At 34.4% G+C, this 16,027-nt stretch overlaps 1 protein-coding gene across 3 annotated transcripts in view; it reads left to right on the forward strand.

Annotated features, from left to right (window-relative positions):
- LOC149552741 (nuclear pore complex protein) overlaps nt 1-16,027 on the forward strand; it is a 245,634-nt gene that overhangs the window by 81,815 nt on the left and 147,792 nt on the right. For all 3 annotated transcript variants that reach the window (XM_089788287.1, XM_089788288.1, XM_089788286.1), the window contains exons 6-7: nt 8,111-8,142; nt 8,300-8,425. In XM_089788287.1, coding sequence (XP_089644413.1) covers nt 8,111-8,142; nt 8,300-8,425 — 158 coding nt within the window. The remainder of the gene's footprint in view (nt 1-8,110; nt 8,143-8,299; nt 8,426-16,027) is intronic.

Genomic DNA, 16,027 nt, shown 5'->3' on the forward strand with positions numbered 1-16,027 from the left:
GGTTAACATATTAATATAGTAGTAATATAAATAACCATATATATAGCTCATCTTAAGCGTATATGTAATATTAATATGTTAACCATATATGTAATATCTTATTATAATATTATATAATAATTTATAACATATATTATATATATAAGATATTTATTAAAGATAATTTGCCATCAACAAAGTATCTCATATAAAAAACAATTTGACAGAAGCTACAACCTTCACTCTCCCTCTTAGCTAGGGAAGATTTATAGAACACGTTATGCTCTCAAGAATATGAAGAGATATCATTTTAGTATGATATTCATTTCACTATGGGGCTAAATTTCTCACCTTTCATAACACACAATTGAAGCAATTTCCATAACTTTAAAACACCACCTTAAGTGTGGTCTATAGTAGTAACCATGTCAGGGTGTTCGACAAGATCCAGTCCAAAGAACCGTAACAAGTTGATTATCATGGTGTTCGGCAAAATCTGGCCCAAAGAACCATCATAACAGGTCTACCATTTATAAGATCTCCACCTTTTAATGGTTACCTTCTATTTGTTCGTTATCATGATTTCCAACACTTTGGGAGAACAATTTAATGAAGTCTGTCATGATAACAGGTCTACCATTTATAAGATCGTCACCTTACAATGGTTGCCTTCTGTTTATATATGTCAATGAAAGATTGTCACCTTTCATTACATATCATAACAACATCATGTGGTAACTTACATGATATCCACCATGAACCACCATAGCTACTACTAGAGGGTGGAACAAGGATTTTCACCTCAGACTTCTCTAATAGAGGAGAGCACATTACAAGGAATTTCACTTAGAACTTCTTCTAATAGAGAAGATATCATCCACAAAGAATTGCATCTCATAATTTCTCCTAAACAATGATCCTAGGAAGTTAGGTCATGTAGTTACTTTGTCAAAAACCCTCTTCACCCAAGGATGCCTATCAAACTCACTCTGAATCTTATATCAATCTTTTGATTTTCTTGTGATAAGTCAATACTTCCTCATGATGCACTTGAGAGTAGGCCCATCAAAATCATGCAGTCACACACATGTATATTTAGACTCCCTTCGAGTATTAATCTTGTAAGCTCCTGTGTTGCCTTCGAAGAAATGTCATACTCCCTCTTAATGTAGAGGGATACTCATAATCTCAATCAATAAAGATATTCAAGATCCTTATTTTATTATGATCATCAATTGACTAATGAATTCTTGATTGCACAATATTTGGTATCATGTGTAAAGTACCAACCTTTTTTTCCTGCAAGAATTTCCTCAACCATAAAGGAAAAGATCAAGGCTTTTTGCAATACATATGGAAATAAAATTTAAGAGAGAATACAATGAGTAGATAAATGTAATACTCAAAGAATAATAAATACTTATGTGTACATCAACATCCTTGATATTAATGAATCCAGTAAAGGCTTATCACCTAAAAAATGCCTCCCATGGGGAATGAAACATTGGTTAAGGTAATTATCCACCCCCCACAATGTAAAGTTCCCACTCCTTTTATGCATCACTGCTTCTCCAATGATTTCTTTGTAATCATTAGCATTGCCTTGATATGTCATTGCCTGTCTTCCAAATTTTTGAATCAACCAATCAAGCATTCGTTTGTGACATCCCTTCCGAAATGTTATTTTTTAAAATTATGTACCAACTACAAATTTCTTGGCCCACAAAATCTTGACAATTAAATAACAAGGAGATAAACCTCATCACATCTAAAATGTTAATCACTTGCGTGCAACCTCCAAATTTTAAAATAATGGTTACCCAATTATTTTTCATATCACAAATTAATCTTCTAAAATCGTAGACTTCCCTAATGGCTTATTTCACAAAGAGTTCACAAAATTTAACATATACCAAAAATGGCATTCAATTTAGCGAAACCACGCATTGAAGAAGAGAGTTCCCTCCCAGATCTCTTCGACTTCAGCTGACAGTTTTGGTAACAAATAACATTCCCACCATGGAATACAATTGTGATAAATATGTGGAATTCCCATGCCAATACTACAAAAGAGATATGAATCTACAACGCAGATGCAAGTGTGACAAAAGCGGGAGCATTGCCACAAGACAATTGGAGACCTTAAAGCATAACTTATTAGGCGAAGAAGGATCCTTCGATGAGCAATTTAGTGGACTCTTATTCGTTCAAGTCCTAAAATGTATGGTGAAATTTGGAGTTCCCAACTTAGGAACATACATCAGAGGTGTTTGACGTTCATTGATGAAGTTTGCGAGGTGTATGCGAGGGACAATAGGAAAGCTCTAATTAAGGAAATCTATTGTGAAAAAGGCCTCATAAAGATATACCTAAACTTACTCTTTCCCTTTGACACACATAATTGAGTGGACTGGTGACAATGCAAACCTAATTGTTAACGAAGAACAGAGCACTTCACGCTATATCAAATCACGGGGTATCCTAGAAAGAGTTCCCTCTCCAAATTTTCTCTTAAAATGTTCAGAAAATTATGTCTCCACCTAGAAAGGATGTCTCCTCACACATATTTTGTCAAATACATTCCATACGCCTTTGGTTGGAGGTCTTCCTTAATAATTGAATGAGTTCACGTTCAATGTAATTATTCTAATTGTTTGATGCGGCAAATGTATTCTTATGACAGTCATAAACTCCTTCAGAAAGTGTTACTTGCATCTTTTGGCCCAATCAATGAAATGTTTCTATGATCCAACCATAAAAATATGGTTTCTCTTCCAATTGTTTGATGATTGGGAGGGTTTTTTTTTTGCACTTCTTGTTGGGGTTGCCACGATGACTGGTCCTTGTCTTCCAGAATTGATAATGTTACAAAGTCTACCTTTGATTAGTATTTGGTTCTACAACTATGATTGATTGTATCGCTTGCTTGAGGAAACTATTAAGAAGACATGGGAGACATCTATCTGGATAATTATTTATTTTATCTGCTAACTCCAGCCATGTATATTTCTACTTGCTCTATTGGCGTTGACCTTCTCTGTGGTCAGGTAAGCTCTGGGCAGGAAACTATTATTTCCAATAGTTCAGTTATTGTTTACTCTGTCTTTTTATTTGATGCTTGAGATGGTAAGTATGCTTCCTTCTTTCTTTCTTTTTTTGTTTTTGAATCCCATCTTTTTGTGTGTTCCTTTCTTACATTGTATTACTCTATGGCTATTTTTGATTACATTTGCAGTTGGCTCTGATACCATGTTAATTTTAGGATTGCTGCAAATGTACTAACAATTGCCATTGTATTGATTGTGTTCCAAATGCAAATGAAGACTTATAAATATGAGAGGGGGACACATGTCTCATGAACAAACATGTCTCTACGGTTAAAAACCACTACTTAACATATTAATATTTTAGTAATATAAATAACCATATATGTAACTCATCTTAAACATATGTATAATATTAATATGTTAACCATATATGTAATATATTATTATAATATTATATAATAATATATAATGTATAATATATAATATATATTATATTACTGTTTACATATATAATAAATATTATATATATAAGATATTTATTAAAAATGATTTACCATCAACAAGGTATCTCATATAAAAAACAATCTGGCAGAAGCTACAACCTTAACAAAAGAAACTATATAATAAGATTTTGGTAAAGCTAAAAAAAAATATTAACAATATTAAATCTATCAATGATTATGACATAAGCTTAAGGACACGCCTCTTAGATATCCAAAAGAAGCAACATTTGGATCTTCAACATATATATATCAAATCCATAAACGAAGAGGCAAAGAGGCATGATCATATTCTTAATACGGTATCAAAGCAAGTTCAATGTGAAATATAAAGAGAGTATGAGGAACACACTGTAGATGGGAAGCTCTGAACTTTCGAGCAGAGATCTCGGAACGATCAAACATTTTATTATTTTACTTCATATCTATGTGGTCCATTCAAGCAAGGAAAAGGGTTGAACAACTCTGAAACAATAAACAAGCTTCCTTAAAGATGGTGGACAACGCTAAGCAGAGACATTGTGGAGGAAAAGTTTCAGAATCAAACCAAAAGAAAATAAATAAAAAACTTATACACAGCATAATAGTGAGTAGAATCGACAGAGGATTTCTGACCATAGTGATGTCATTATACAGGGTTATCTCACATCAAGGACAAATCTTGGTAAGCGAAGGAATGTCATGTAGAATGGAGAATAAACAAAAACATAGTATTTGGTCCCAAGCCTGCCAATGTGGATAGACAGCAATAAAGCTAAGGACATAATAATACAAAAGCACAATACCTTCAGAATCATCACCATCAGCTTTACACACCAGCAGTTGAAAATCACAAACAAAGGATAGAATATCCATGTCACAGGTAGAGTGGATAGGATGTTAGAAAGGAAACAAAGGATTCAAAAGACATCTTCCAACTGTAAATTATTTAACTAAGGAAACGTGTGGAGAAGGATAACGAGAAGCAGCGAATGCAACAAAAGGAGTAAGACACTTGTCATAGCGTGGCAAGCCGGTCAAGTATAGACGCAGTATTATCCATAGTGCTCAGAGCACTAATAAATAAGAGAGAATAATATTAGAGAGGACAGGGATACATGTATGCATCGGAACAGAAATATATATCCACATCACAGAATATAGGTACGATAAAAGATAGCAGTATTGCTATTATAAACTCAGTACCTTCAGTAGCAAGTATAGGAATTGGAGACAGAAAGGAATTAGCTACAGTAAATAGAGACCATCAGGGGACTGATCATTATTTATGAAAGTCCATTATTCTGATAAGAATTAAATTCTGAACTAAGAAGATAATATAAAGAAGAGAGACACAAATCAAAATAAGATCATTGAGAATTCAGTATAATCTCAGGGGCGACATGGAGGTGTGTTATATCTACCTTTTTATCAAATAATTTATATATGATAAGGGCCAAGTTAATCTTGGTTGAGGGCATCCATTATGGATGTCTAGTTTCTCTAAAAGAGAACTCAGAGATTAGAGGACATTCGGAAATGATTGTCGGGATTGGAATCCCAGAGAGAGATCTAAAGGAAATCTCTTAGAGAAAATATATATTGTAGTGGTTAATCATATGCATATGTTAGAGACAAGGGACTTGGTTAGAGGTGGGATATCTACCAAATAGTGTAGTAACGAGCATAATCATTACTAGAGATCCCAAAGGCCTTAGGGAGGCACTCTTCACATGACGATTGCCTAATTGAGAACTAGTTCTCATTAGAGGGTTAGGTAATCCAAGGAGAGTTACTTCCGAAGGATTAGGAGGGTTAGTAAGGTTTAGTATTTAGTTGTCATTTAATTAATTCATTAATTCTAACATGTTCTAGAATTTTAATGTGTATATTTTTATCATGGACTAACGGTCTATCACAGGTTCCAGCAGTCATTCCTTGAGCTAGAAGTAGTGACATTACAAATGCTACTCCGCCAATTCGCCATGTTACTCTGATATAAATAATACCATGCTCGAAGTTGTGAAGACAATTATCACAATCCTTCCGAACGAATGCATCTAACATGCCGATGCTGATGCCAGGATCCCAAATTATCACGCTGTCATAAGAGTCAAATATGAGGAGATAGTAGTGTCTTAAGGAGCAATCACCGCTGAACAAATCTTTAACTACAAATGATCTCCCCTGGAAGTGCACAAGTCTCATCATAGGCACTCAATAGAACATATCGGCCCTTCCTTAGCCGGTTGTGTAAAAATCAAACTTTGTAAAGGCTGAGGTGAAACTCAATGGTGCAAAAAAACTAGTACAATAGTAACCAATCTGAGATGCCACTGAGTACATATGAATCATGAGTAAGAAAGTGGCTGAAATACTGTCTCCCCTGATCAAATCATACCTACCATCCACCCTTAACCAGGAATCACTCATCTGCTGAACCAAAGTATCCATCCATCTCACCTGTAGACCAGAATCCGAACCCATGTGTAAGCTGGTCAAAGAGTGGGCAGCAGCAGTAACTTTAGAAATCAATCCAGTACTCCAATCTTGTGAGCAAAACTCATCACTAGAAACTGCAACTGGGTTTCAAATCCTGCAATCACTTCTAGTCTCATTACTGGAGTATCATCCAACTCGAAGAGTGGATTATAAAATATCCAATCAGAAATCACATCAAATAGAGAATGTCAATAGCCTAAATATTATCCTTTACTCTCAACTCATACTAAAGTTTTGGCCAATCCTGAAATTTATTACTTCATTTTTTGGGACAGCTCTCCGATTCATATGTCTGTTGCATGTTGTCAAGTTCTTTAATCACTTCATTGAAAACTCAGTCCTTCCTCTGTTCTCTTGCTCCCTGTATTGATTAGTGATCAGAGTCAGAATTTTTTCTTCTCTAAGAGCAGGCTGTGTATTCTCCAATGTCTCTCTGTACTGTTAAGCTCCCTGATGAGCTTATTATCCTCATCATCCTTTTCCTTCAATATTTAGTATATACTTCATCAATCTTTAAGATTTGACCCTTGTCTGAAAGCAAACACAAATCAAAAATCATATATTCCAAAGCCACTTTGACCACCTGCAAGTTTGTAAAATTAAATCACATTACATGCTCTCCTCTCATTTTGAGCCTTCCTATAGAGGTTTTCAATAATGTTCTGATTGTCATCATAATGTACTAAGGCTACAACTATCATATCATCAGTGACTTTCAACTGGCTCTTCAGTTTATGTGATTCAAATGGCCTATATGACCAAAATCATCCTCGTGTAATGAATTTTCTGATTCATCCTCAGGATCTTACCATGCTTAAGATCTTTCGTCGAACTCATCATAGTGACTTGGGCGGCCAGACAATAAAATTTCTGATCTGTCTTCACCTTCTTGTGATTCATCATTGTTAAGCCTTAAATCAACACGCTCTATGCCATTGTGACTCATGATACCTCTTGAGTATATGCCTTGTTTGCCTCTTCTTTATTGGGTTGGTTTGATTGCATGGTTAAAGCTGTTGTTTTGACATCATGTTCAAGGTATTCTTTGTCATAAGAAGATGTATGTTCTTTATCAGCAATTTGACAACAAGTTCTAATGCATTCTTCATGAAGAAAAGGAGGGACAAAAATCTGCTCACTCCAAGAGTCTTGAGCAGAATTTATCTCACTACAGGATTTATCTATAATGATTTCAAGATCACAAACAAAAAGATCAGCCTACCTCTCATTTGTAGCAAGTGATTCTTCCTCCATAATATCATCCTTAGCTAGTTGGTAATTATCATCTTGTTTGATTCCAGCATGATCAAAAATCCGGTGTATTTGTTTCAGCTCGCTTCTCATGAATCAGGGTACCATTTACATCCGTCTCTATGTGTTCACCTTTACTTGGCTGCAATATAACTTTTCCATCATCAATTCCACAAATATGATCAAGTGTCCAATCGTTTTGACATGTGAGACAAATATGCTCTTTCTTCATTTGGTTCTTTCTCTTTTTTGAAGGCACATTCATTTGTGCTTTTTCTATGTTATATGCTAATCCTATTGTTATTTTTATGCAAGGAATTCTCCATATATTAACAGTAACAATGGAGGTAATAGTCACATCGACAAGTCAATCTGTTCTGGATCACAGTTGTGGATGAATCTCTAAGTGATATTTTCTTCATCAGCATTGATTACGAGCTCATTTTTTAAATCTTGTTATAGTGATGCATAATATCATTATGGATAGGCCAATAAATGATCGTCACATCTAGTTTATTTCTTTCACCAAATGCACATTTTAGGATGCTCTGTTTTCAGGTCATGTTTGGAATATAATTTTGCACTTGTGATACACAAGAACATTCATACATGTAAATATATTTCAATGCAGAATATAGATAGAATTTCATAAATTATAATCGTTACCTAGGATTGTATATTTCTCGAAATTTAATTTCCAATATGGTCTTATCTCATGCAAATGGGTGGCAGTTACTCTTCTGTCGAGATTTTAACAATAATGCCCTTTTCTGTGTACATCTTAGTAAGTGTAGGTTTATATATTTCATTATTATAAGAGATTCTCAAAATTTAATGTCATGATTGTTGCAGGTACCGAAGATAACTTGGAGGATATCATTGTGGTAATCCATTTGAAAAACCTACTATCTGCTTTATCTTAAATCCTCTTAAAGCTGTGCAAATAATGAATAATATTTCTGCAATTTGTATCTTTCCAGTTGATCTGGATTTTTGGGTTTTTGGATTCGTGAGTTGCTTAAGCTTGATTTCTTGTTGTAGTGTCCATCGACTTCTCAACAGGAGGCTTGTGACTTTGTCATGAACGATCCCACGGCTCAATTATGCCTTAGAATTGTTCAATGGCTAGAAGGTCTTGCATACAAGGCAGTTGAATTGGACAAAAAGGTGTTTTTCAGTTTCCCTTATTTAGGATTTTTAACTTCTGTTTGACCTGTAAGACTGCATTCTTTATTCTTCTAGTGCATCCATGTTGCATGATTGTAGTACAACATGGGCTCTTAAATAAACTATTTCACTAGGGCAGATTTTGATAGGAATTAATGTTTTTGGATCTACTGGCAGGGCTAGAAAATGTGTAGATTTTTACATCTGATATTCTTGAAGAAACTTCACCAATTAATTCTTAATAATTGCATTGTTCTATCTCAAAATGCTTCATTGAATAGTTCCCATTATAAAGGCTTGGTAGAAACTACATTCTAAACTATTACAACATGTGTGTCCATAGCATTTTATTTGTAGGTTACATTTATTTGTGCATCTTGACACGGAACTTCTTCTCATTTGTACTCCTTGATCTTGAAGTCTTGGATACCTGCTTGCCTGCTAGCTTTCCTAGCCTCTCCTCCTTCAATGATCACCTTACAAAACCAAGAAATAAATTGCATGAAGCTCATGAAATTGATAAGCATTCACAAAAAAAAGAATATGAAGATTCCATGAAATAAAATCACATTAACATTCAGAAAGAAAGATTTTCTCTTAGATTTCTTCGAATTTAAGAGGCAATTCTTTCGTTCTCTTGCAGATTTTGAGATAAAATTATGTTAAAATCTGGAAAATAAGTAAGTTTTCTTGAGCAATATGCCCAATTTTCACTCTCTTCCCCACCTCATCTCTGTTATTTTGGAGCAAAACTTGCTTGTGGCAGTTAAGAATTTCGAAAATGTTTGTTCTTCCTTTATGTTGATTTGCTGCTCCTAAAGTTAATCCACCACCATATGAAAGAGTCTGCTGCCCTATGAAGACAAATTCACTGCCTTGAGCTGATAAGAATTGCTGCTCTTGGCTGCAATCCTGTGTCTACAGAGCAGTGGAAAGACTGTTTCTTTGACGTCAAAATCAATTGGAATGACCTTGCTAATATAGGCGATGGGCCCCCCAAGAGAGCTGACCTTGAACTTTGGCCAATGAAATTTATTTATTTAAATTGTTTTAGGCCCTGCAAGCCGATTTGAATAAAGGAAAGGAAATTCAAAACTTTTAAATTCAAAATCACCCATTCTTGGAGGGAAAACCTTGGGTGGAATTCCACCAATGATTATCACATCCTCTTGATTGGATCTCTTCCTTAATTCATAGCTTCACTCCCTATTTCAACCTTGAACCCCTTATGATCAATTTGATTTGGTCAAGAACTCTGTTTTAGGGAGGCAGAACTTTCAGATTTAGAGGAATTTAAAGGCTTGCCTTGGTGTTACTTTGGAATTCAGATGCTTGCATCCATAGTAGATGCCCAAAATTCACAGGCAGAAATTCCTACAGTTGAGGAATTACCATGGGCGAATTTTTTCTAATCAAAGGAATTCTGACCATACTTTATGCAATTGAACTTATCCCCAAATAGTCACCCTTGAATGCTCATCTCATCATCTTGCTCTTTAATTCTGACTTCATTTTAACATACACACAATCTCCAAACTTTTGACCCCTTCCTTCCTGAATTCCTTACTCCACAACTTGGAGGTTTAATTGCACCAATAAATTTGGTTTGGGCGGAGATTTCTTCTTTGGAGGAATATCCTTGGGTGGAATTCCTCTGATTAGAGTAACTTTGCTAGCTGCATGCTGTGTCCGACAATCTCCTTGTTCCTTTTAAAATCTCATCATTTTCACTACGTTGATCATCAATTTTTTCATCCTCAAAACTTGGGCTCTTGATCCTTATCAAATTTGTTCTTCTCTTTGGGCAGAAATTTTAGGAGAGGAGTTTCTTGGTAGAATTCTTGGGCTGAGAGTAATTCTGCCATGTCTTGCTCTCTTCTTCTAGTCTTAGTCAATTTTCCAGTTCAGGAGGTGAGAGAATTAATATAAATATAACATTTAAGTTACATTTTATCTTATTTATATTTTATTTGTATAATTCTATCAGGATGTTTGAGATAGGTTTCACCTTCATAGGAGTTATAATAAAGATTATAGATTTAGGGGGTTTTCAAAAAATTCCAGGCTTAACAAAATTTTAGGATTTAACACGCCTTTAACAATGTTACCTTCCATAGTCTTTCCTAACTTTCTAAGGTCAAATTGAAGCTACAACAAGAATTTTCACATGGTTCTAGGTCATTTCATCAAAAAACCGCTGGTTTCAATTCCACCCCCTTGACCTGCTTAGCCCTACTTCTTCTCTATCTGTAACAAACTTGATTTCTTGGTAGGTCAAAATTGCTCAAACGCACTTCCTCAACTCAGAGACTTGAAAACTGCTTCCAACTAAGACCAGCTAAGACCACCTCAGTGCATTTATGCCTACTGCTAAAGAAAAAAGAGAGGGTCTCCATTTGCAATGGGGCGATGGTGTGTAGACCTCACAACATTGCTACCGTTGACTCAATGTCTACGAGCACAATGGCCCGGCAGGATTTCGACCTTTGTGGCAGCCTCACCAATGAATTGTTTCAACTGCTGCTCAAAACAGGATCCAAATTTTGTGGATTTATCTTTCAAATTATAATTTTATAGTAGTTAAATTTAATCAAGGTTTTTTTCCCAAAATTTATTTATACCAAACTTAATCCAATTTTTATCCTTTTCTGAAAGATAAATCTCTTAGCAGGGACATAAACTTCTCTTAGCAGAGATTCCCTCTCAGCAGGGACAACTGAGATTTTCTCTTAATAGGGACTCCTTCTCAGCAGGGACAACTTTAATAACTGAGATGTTCTCTTAACTGAGACTCCCTCTCAGCAGGGGGCAATTTTAATAATCAAGATTTTCTCTTAACAGAGACTCCCTCTCAGCAGAGACAACTTTAATCACCACAATAAGATTGCTCACTAATGCATAAACTTGCAAAGGGTTGGACATCTCCCTCTGTCACATAATCTCCCTCTGAAGCTGAATTTTTTTATCACCAAGGCAATATTCATCTCATTGCTTCTTTGTTGCACCCTATTAGCTTAGCTTCTGAAGGAACACCTCAGGCCTCCAAAGCTGAACTGTGTAACACAAAGGCATGATTAGAAATATAATGATCTATTAAAACGAGTTAGCTAGTAACTCCATCATTCACGCAAATCTGGAACAAGGTTATTCCTTTTTCAGTCACTATTATATCCTTTAATAAATCTGAGGATTGTAAAACATATGCACATATTGTTGTAATAGCCTCAAGAGCTATGCAGGCACACAAAAATAGATGACCATACTCTGATATTGCAGCCTCTTGCCAACATAATGCAATCAAGAGAGATAAAATCTACCTTTTCTTAAATATCCAAAACACAATTTATGATCTATACAAGAACAATGACCATAGAATACTTATCTCTTTGTTAAAGGAAATCCATTATTCTCTCACGTAATCTCCTATTAGTTTGCTCATTCATTCCAACCTTTTCTTATGATTGATTGAGCTTCAATGATGTTCTACCACTTTTGAGTTTGCTGGCATCCCCATTACAAACAAACAGATGTGATTTATGAAGACCAGTAACCTGTGTCCTGCTCTAAATGACCAGCATTGCAGCTAGAACGGTGTATACCCCAGAAATAAGTTCTTAGATAACAATACAGAACAACTATCCACTTGAAGAATAGATTGATTGCTTGATGAAGGTGATAAAAACATTACAACAATATTGAACCCAACAAGACAAAAACATTTCAACATACTTCTATGAGCTATTATCAACCTGGCTTTCATACCATGTTAAGTTATACCCAAAACATAATTAATAACAACACAAAGGAAGAACAAAACTAGAAATAAAGAACACAACTTTTATCCTAGGAAAACCCTTCAATTTGAAGGGAAAAAAATCCAGCCACACCAGCAAAATTTCTCTTTTATAGATAATAAAAATGTTCAAGTAGAAGACTTTCACTTGACTTATTTTACAATGTACCAAGCAATCGTATAAATAGATTGCATAGGATTCTTCATCTTACACACAAAGGTCTTTTTGAGTCTCAAAAGTCAAAATTAAGACCCTTGATATTTCCACACATTAACACTTTACATTTCCATATGCATGCCTCTTTGCATGATGTATAACACGACCTTTTATATAATATTGACTTAAAGTTTCTCACAAATATCTCTTTCAGCCAAAGGTGACCATAATGGTCATAATAGGCATATTTCCATTTTATAATAGCAAAGATAAAGATCTCTATCGCAACTACCAACTTCAACACTCAACAAGCCATATTTTGATTCAAACTCGGTGAATCAACAAAAGATTAACTTAAAATAAATGGAACTGCTTAAAATAACTTATTTTTCATGCAAAACATAGTCATATTACTTATTAAATATGTCTGCAAAATTTTGGAACATGTTTTCTATTAGGTTTGAATCCATAAGAGCACAAGATTTCATCAATATGCAAAAATAGCAATTGATAAGTATGATATGATGTTTGAAATTCATCGTAAAACAACATATCAATACTAGTTACAACCATTTTAGGTTTCTCTTTTTCCTATGCATCCTAGTGAGAGCTTGGGTGCTACTTGAACTCAATTGTGACACATCCTTTACACTTGAATGTTGCGAGTCTACCATTCAACTAGAAGGCAATAACTTCTTTGGCTTACTCAAAAACTACATAGTTGAATCTTGATAGCAATACCACCAACAAATGTTGCTTGTGCTACACGTTTTGCTTCCCTCCAAAGAACAACAATCTTATTTTCGTTAAAACTGGGGATGTCCTCATTCCATGTAGTCCAATTGCTATTTGGATTAGTCTCATTCCAGCCAATTGGTTGTTGAGTAACAGTACACATTTTTTTGTGTATAAGTAAATGTTTGCGTGAGTATAACCCTACAAGGTCATTGAGGTACATTTCTATCATTTTTTTGTAGATCATATCTAAAAGTGTTACAAGGTTGAGATAGTTTTTGGAGGGCTAGCTTTTGAAGATTTGGGGTATTTCTGCTCTAATCGCCCCGTTGAGCAGTTGCAAAGAAATATGTCATGAGCCATAATTAATATAAATATATTTCTAAATTCAATATATATATATATTTTTCAAATATAAATATATATTTGATTCCCTATCTAAATATATTAATCAATGATATCAATTAAATATTAGAAATAAATATGTAATTAGTAAATGAGTAGATATTATTGATATTAATATTAACCTATGGTTTAATATCAATCAAGACATAATAATACTCTAATTAGTAGTATTTGAAATTATTATATTATTAATATTATTCTTAATAATCAAATTAATAATTTAGTATTCCAAATTAATGATTAATGAAGATTACAAAGTAACAATAATATAATTCTTAGTTTGTCATTAGAAATATTTTAGATCGTCATTATACGTAGAGTCTCGTCATTTCTTAGGGGCATTAGATCATTGCATGGAATATTAGAGTGTTCTAAAGAGGTAGATCAAAAGTGATATTAAAGCTTGTAGAATACATGTCTTCCAATAACTAAATCCTTGGAGATCGATTGTAATAAAAGACAAGGATCCCAAGTCAAAGACTAGTTCCATATAATTTGGACAACTCAACATGAAATTAAATAACCAAATAGTAGTTAATAAACAAGGCAGTGATAAGACAATATGGGTAGCAATTATAAGTCGTGTCATTATAAGAAGTAAATAACTATGAATGATTAATATGTACGAAATCATGTGTGAAATGCTTAGTTGCAAGGTGGTACGACTTGCTTAGAGTATATTGAATTTAGTTTTGTTTGTTTTCAATAGAGATGACTCTTCAGAAAGAATCTACAACTGTTATTAAGGGTTTGTTGAGTATATAAATGATATATAAAAATCCTCAAGAAATCAAGAAACATATGGGAAATAGACAAGACATAAAAGAAATTATAGTGGCATAAGTTACACTTCATGAAGGGAATGAGAATCAAAGTAAGAATAATAATGTTATAATAAATATATGTATGGTAAGCCAAGAGGTATGTAAAAAATAAATAAATATATGGAGCTGAATAATAATAAAGAGGTATATACACACATATATACTATAGTTATGTACATAAATAATAATAAAATCTGAATTAATCTATATATGTATGTGTATACTATGTTTATACATGTGTATATATTGTGATAATACATTCTATAGTAATATATCAGTAGCCTATTTTTTATAGTGAAACACCAGCATGGTGGTCCATCGGGATGAGTTTTGGGTGTGGGGAAAAAGGGGCCTCAATTTTTGCGCTGCATACTATACATACATAACTTAAAATGCTAATTATGAAAAGATGTTTCAGTATAACACACCAAATGCAATATATTTGAACATAACCAAATTGCAACACGAAGAACCATTGAACATTCAAAATAGTAACATATTGATATGATTGATGATTCATATAAATGATCAAATATTGTTCAAATATGAAATATTATATATCATAAAGTTAATTGTGATTACATTAACGAGAGTAGTGTGATATAATGAATCATGGTCAATATTTAAGTCAGTGCAAAGTTCTACAAATGTCAAAATCTAAAACCATGTGAAAGTGTAACAATGAGATGCCTCTAATGACTAATCATCCCCCAAGCCAAAGTCCTCATCACTTGAACTACTGGACTCAATATCCTCCTCATCAAGGTCCGTCAAAGGAACACCAGCTAGCTCTGCATCGATGTATGTTGCAGCCTCATCGTCATCAATTTGAAATGGATCCTCTATTGCTACATCCCATTGTGCCGTTGGGATCTCTTTGTACTTGTGTCTTGTGATCTATGATACGCAAGGTACTGTACAAATGACGACCTTCCGTCCTTTGCACAATCGACATCATCTTCCTATAGTAAGGTGATCGAGTACGATGCAATGGGATGCCATGGGCAAAAATAATATACTAATGGCATGATCTTGCTGATCCTTTACGTGCATATTAAATAAATCAGTAATGGGGTTATTTGTACTAGAACTTTCTGCCTTGCTTTTTCCCTTGCTGCTGCCCCTGCTGAACTATGAATGGATGAAGGAATGGAAGTCAATTTTGAACATGTCCTTGCTCTCTGATGCAAGATACGTGTAGAAGTATCTCGCTGCCCCTGTAACTGCGGAATAGCCTGAACCTGTTGCCTACCAGCCAAAGGTTTAAGCACTGGAACTGCACTATCATCAGGAATGCCCCACAGTTTTTTTTTTTCAATTTTATACTTCACATTGTCAGCATTTCTAAGGAATTTGCAGGAACTCACACCATACCCAGTTCAAAAGAGAAGGTGTGAATTACCTTAAGTAATTCTGCCATGCCATTCTACACCACAAAAAATACATAACTGTTTTCATGTACGTGTCACCTGTAGTTGTAGGAAGTGACAGTCTGATAACAAATCGTTTTAGAGGAGATTCTGGATTAAAAGGACCCTTAGCAAATGGTACCAACCTCTCAGAGGGACAATCAATAGAAGGTGCTCTTGGTGCACCATAAGGAGGCTTGAAATTTGCCTCTAAAGCAGCATCATGCTCAGGCTCATACTATGATAAACTGACACGTTGACTTTTTTCATGCATTTCCA

The sequence above is a fragment of the Cupressus sempervirens genome, chromosome 6, assembly GCF_028749045.1.
Source record: "Cupressus sempervirens isolate cs-2001-9-10 chromosome 6, ASM2874904v1, whole genome shotgun sequence".
NCBI classification, from domain to species: domain Eukaryota; kingdom Viridiplantae; phylum Streptophyta; class Pinopsida; order Cupressales; family Cupressaceae; genus Cupressus; species Cupressus sempervirens.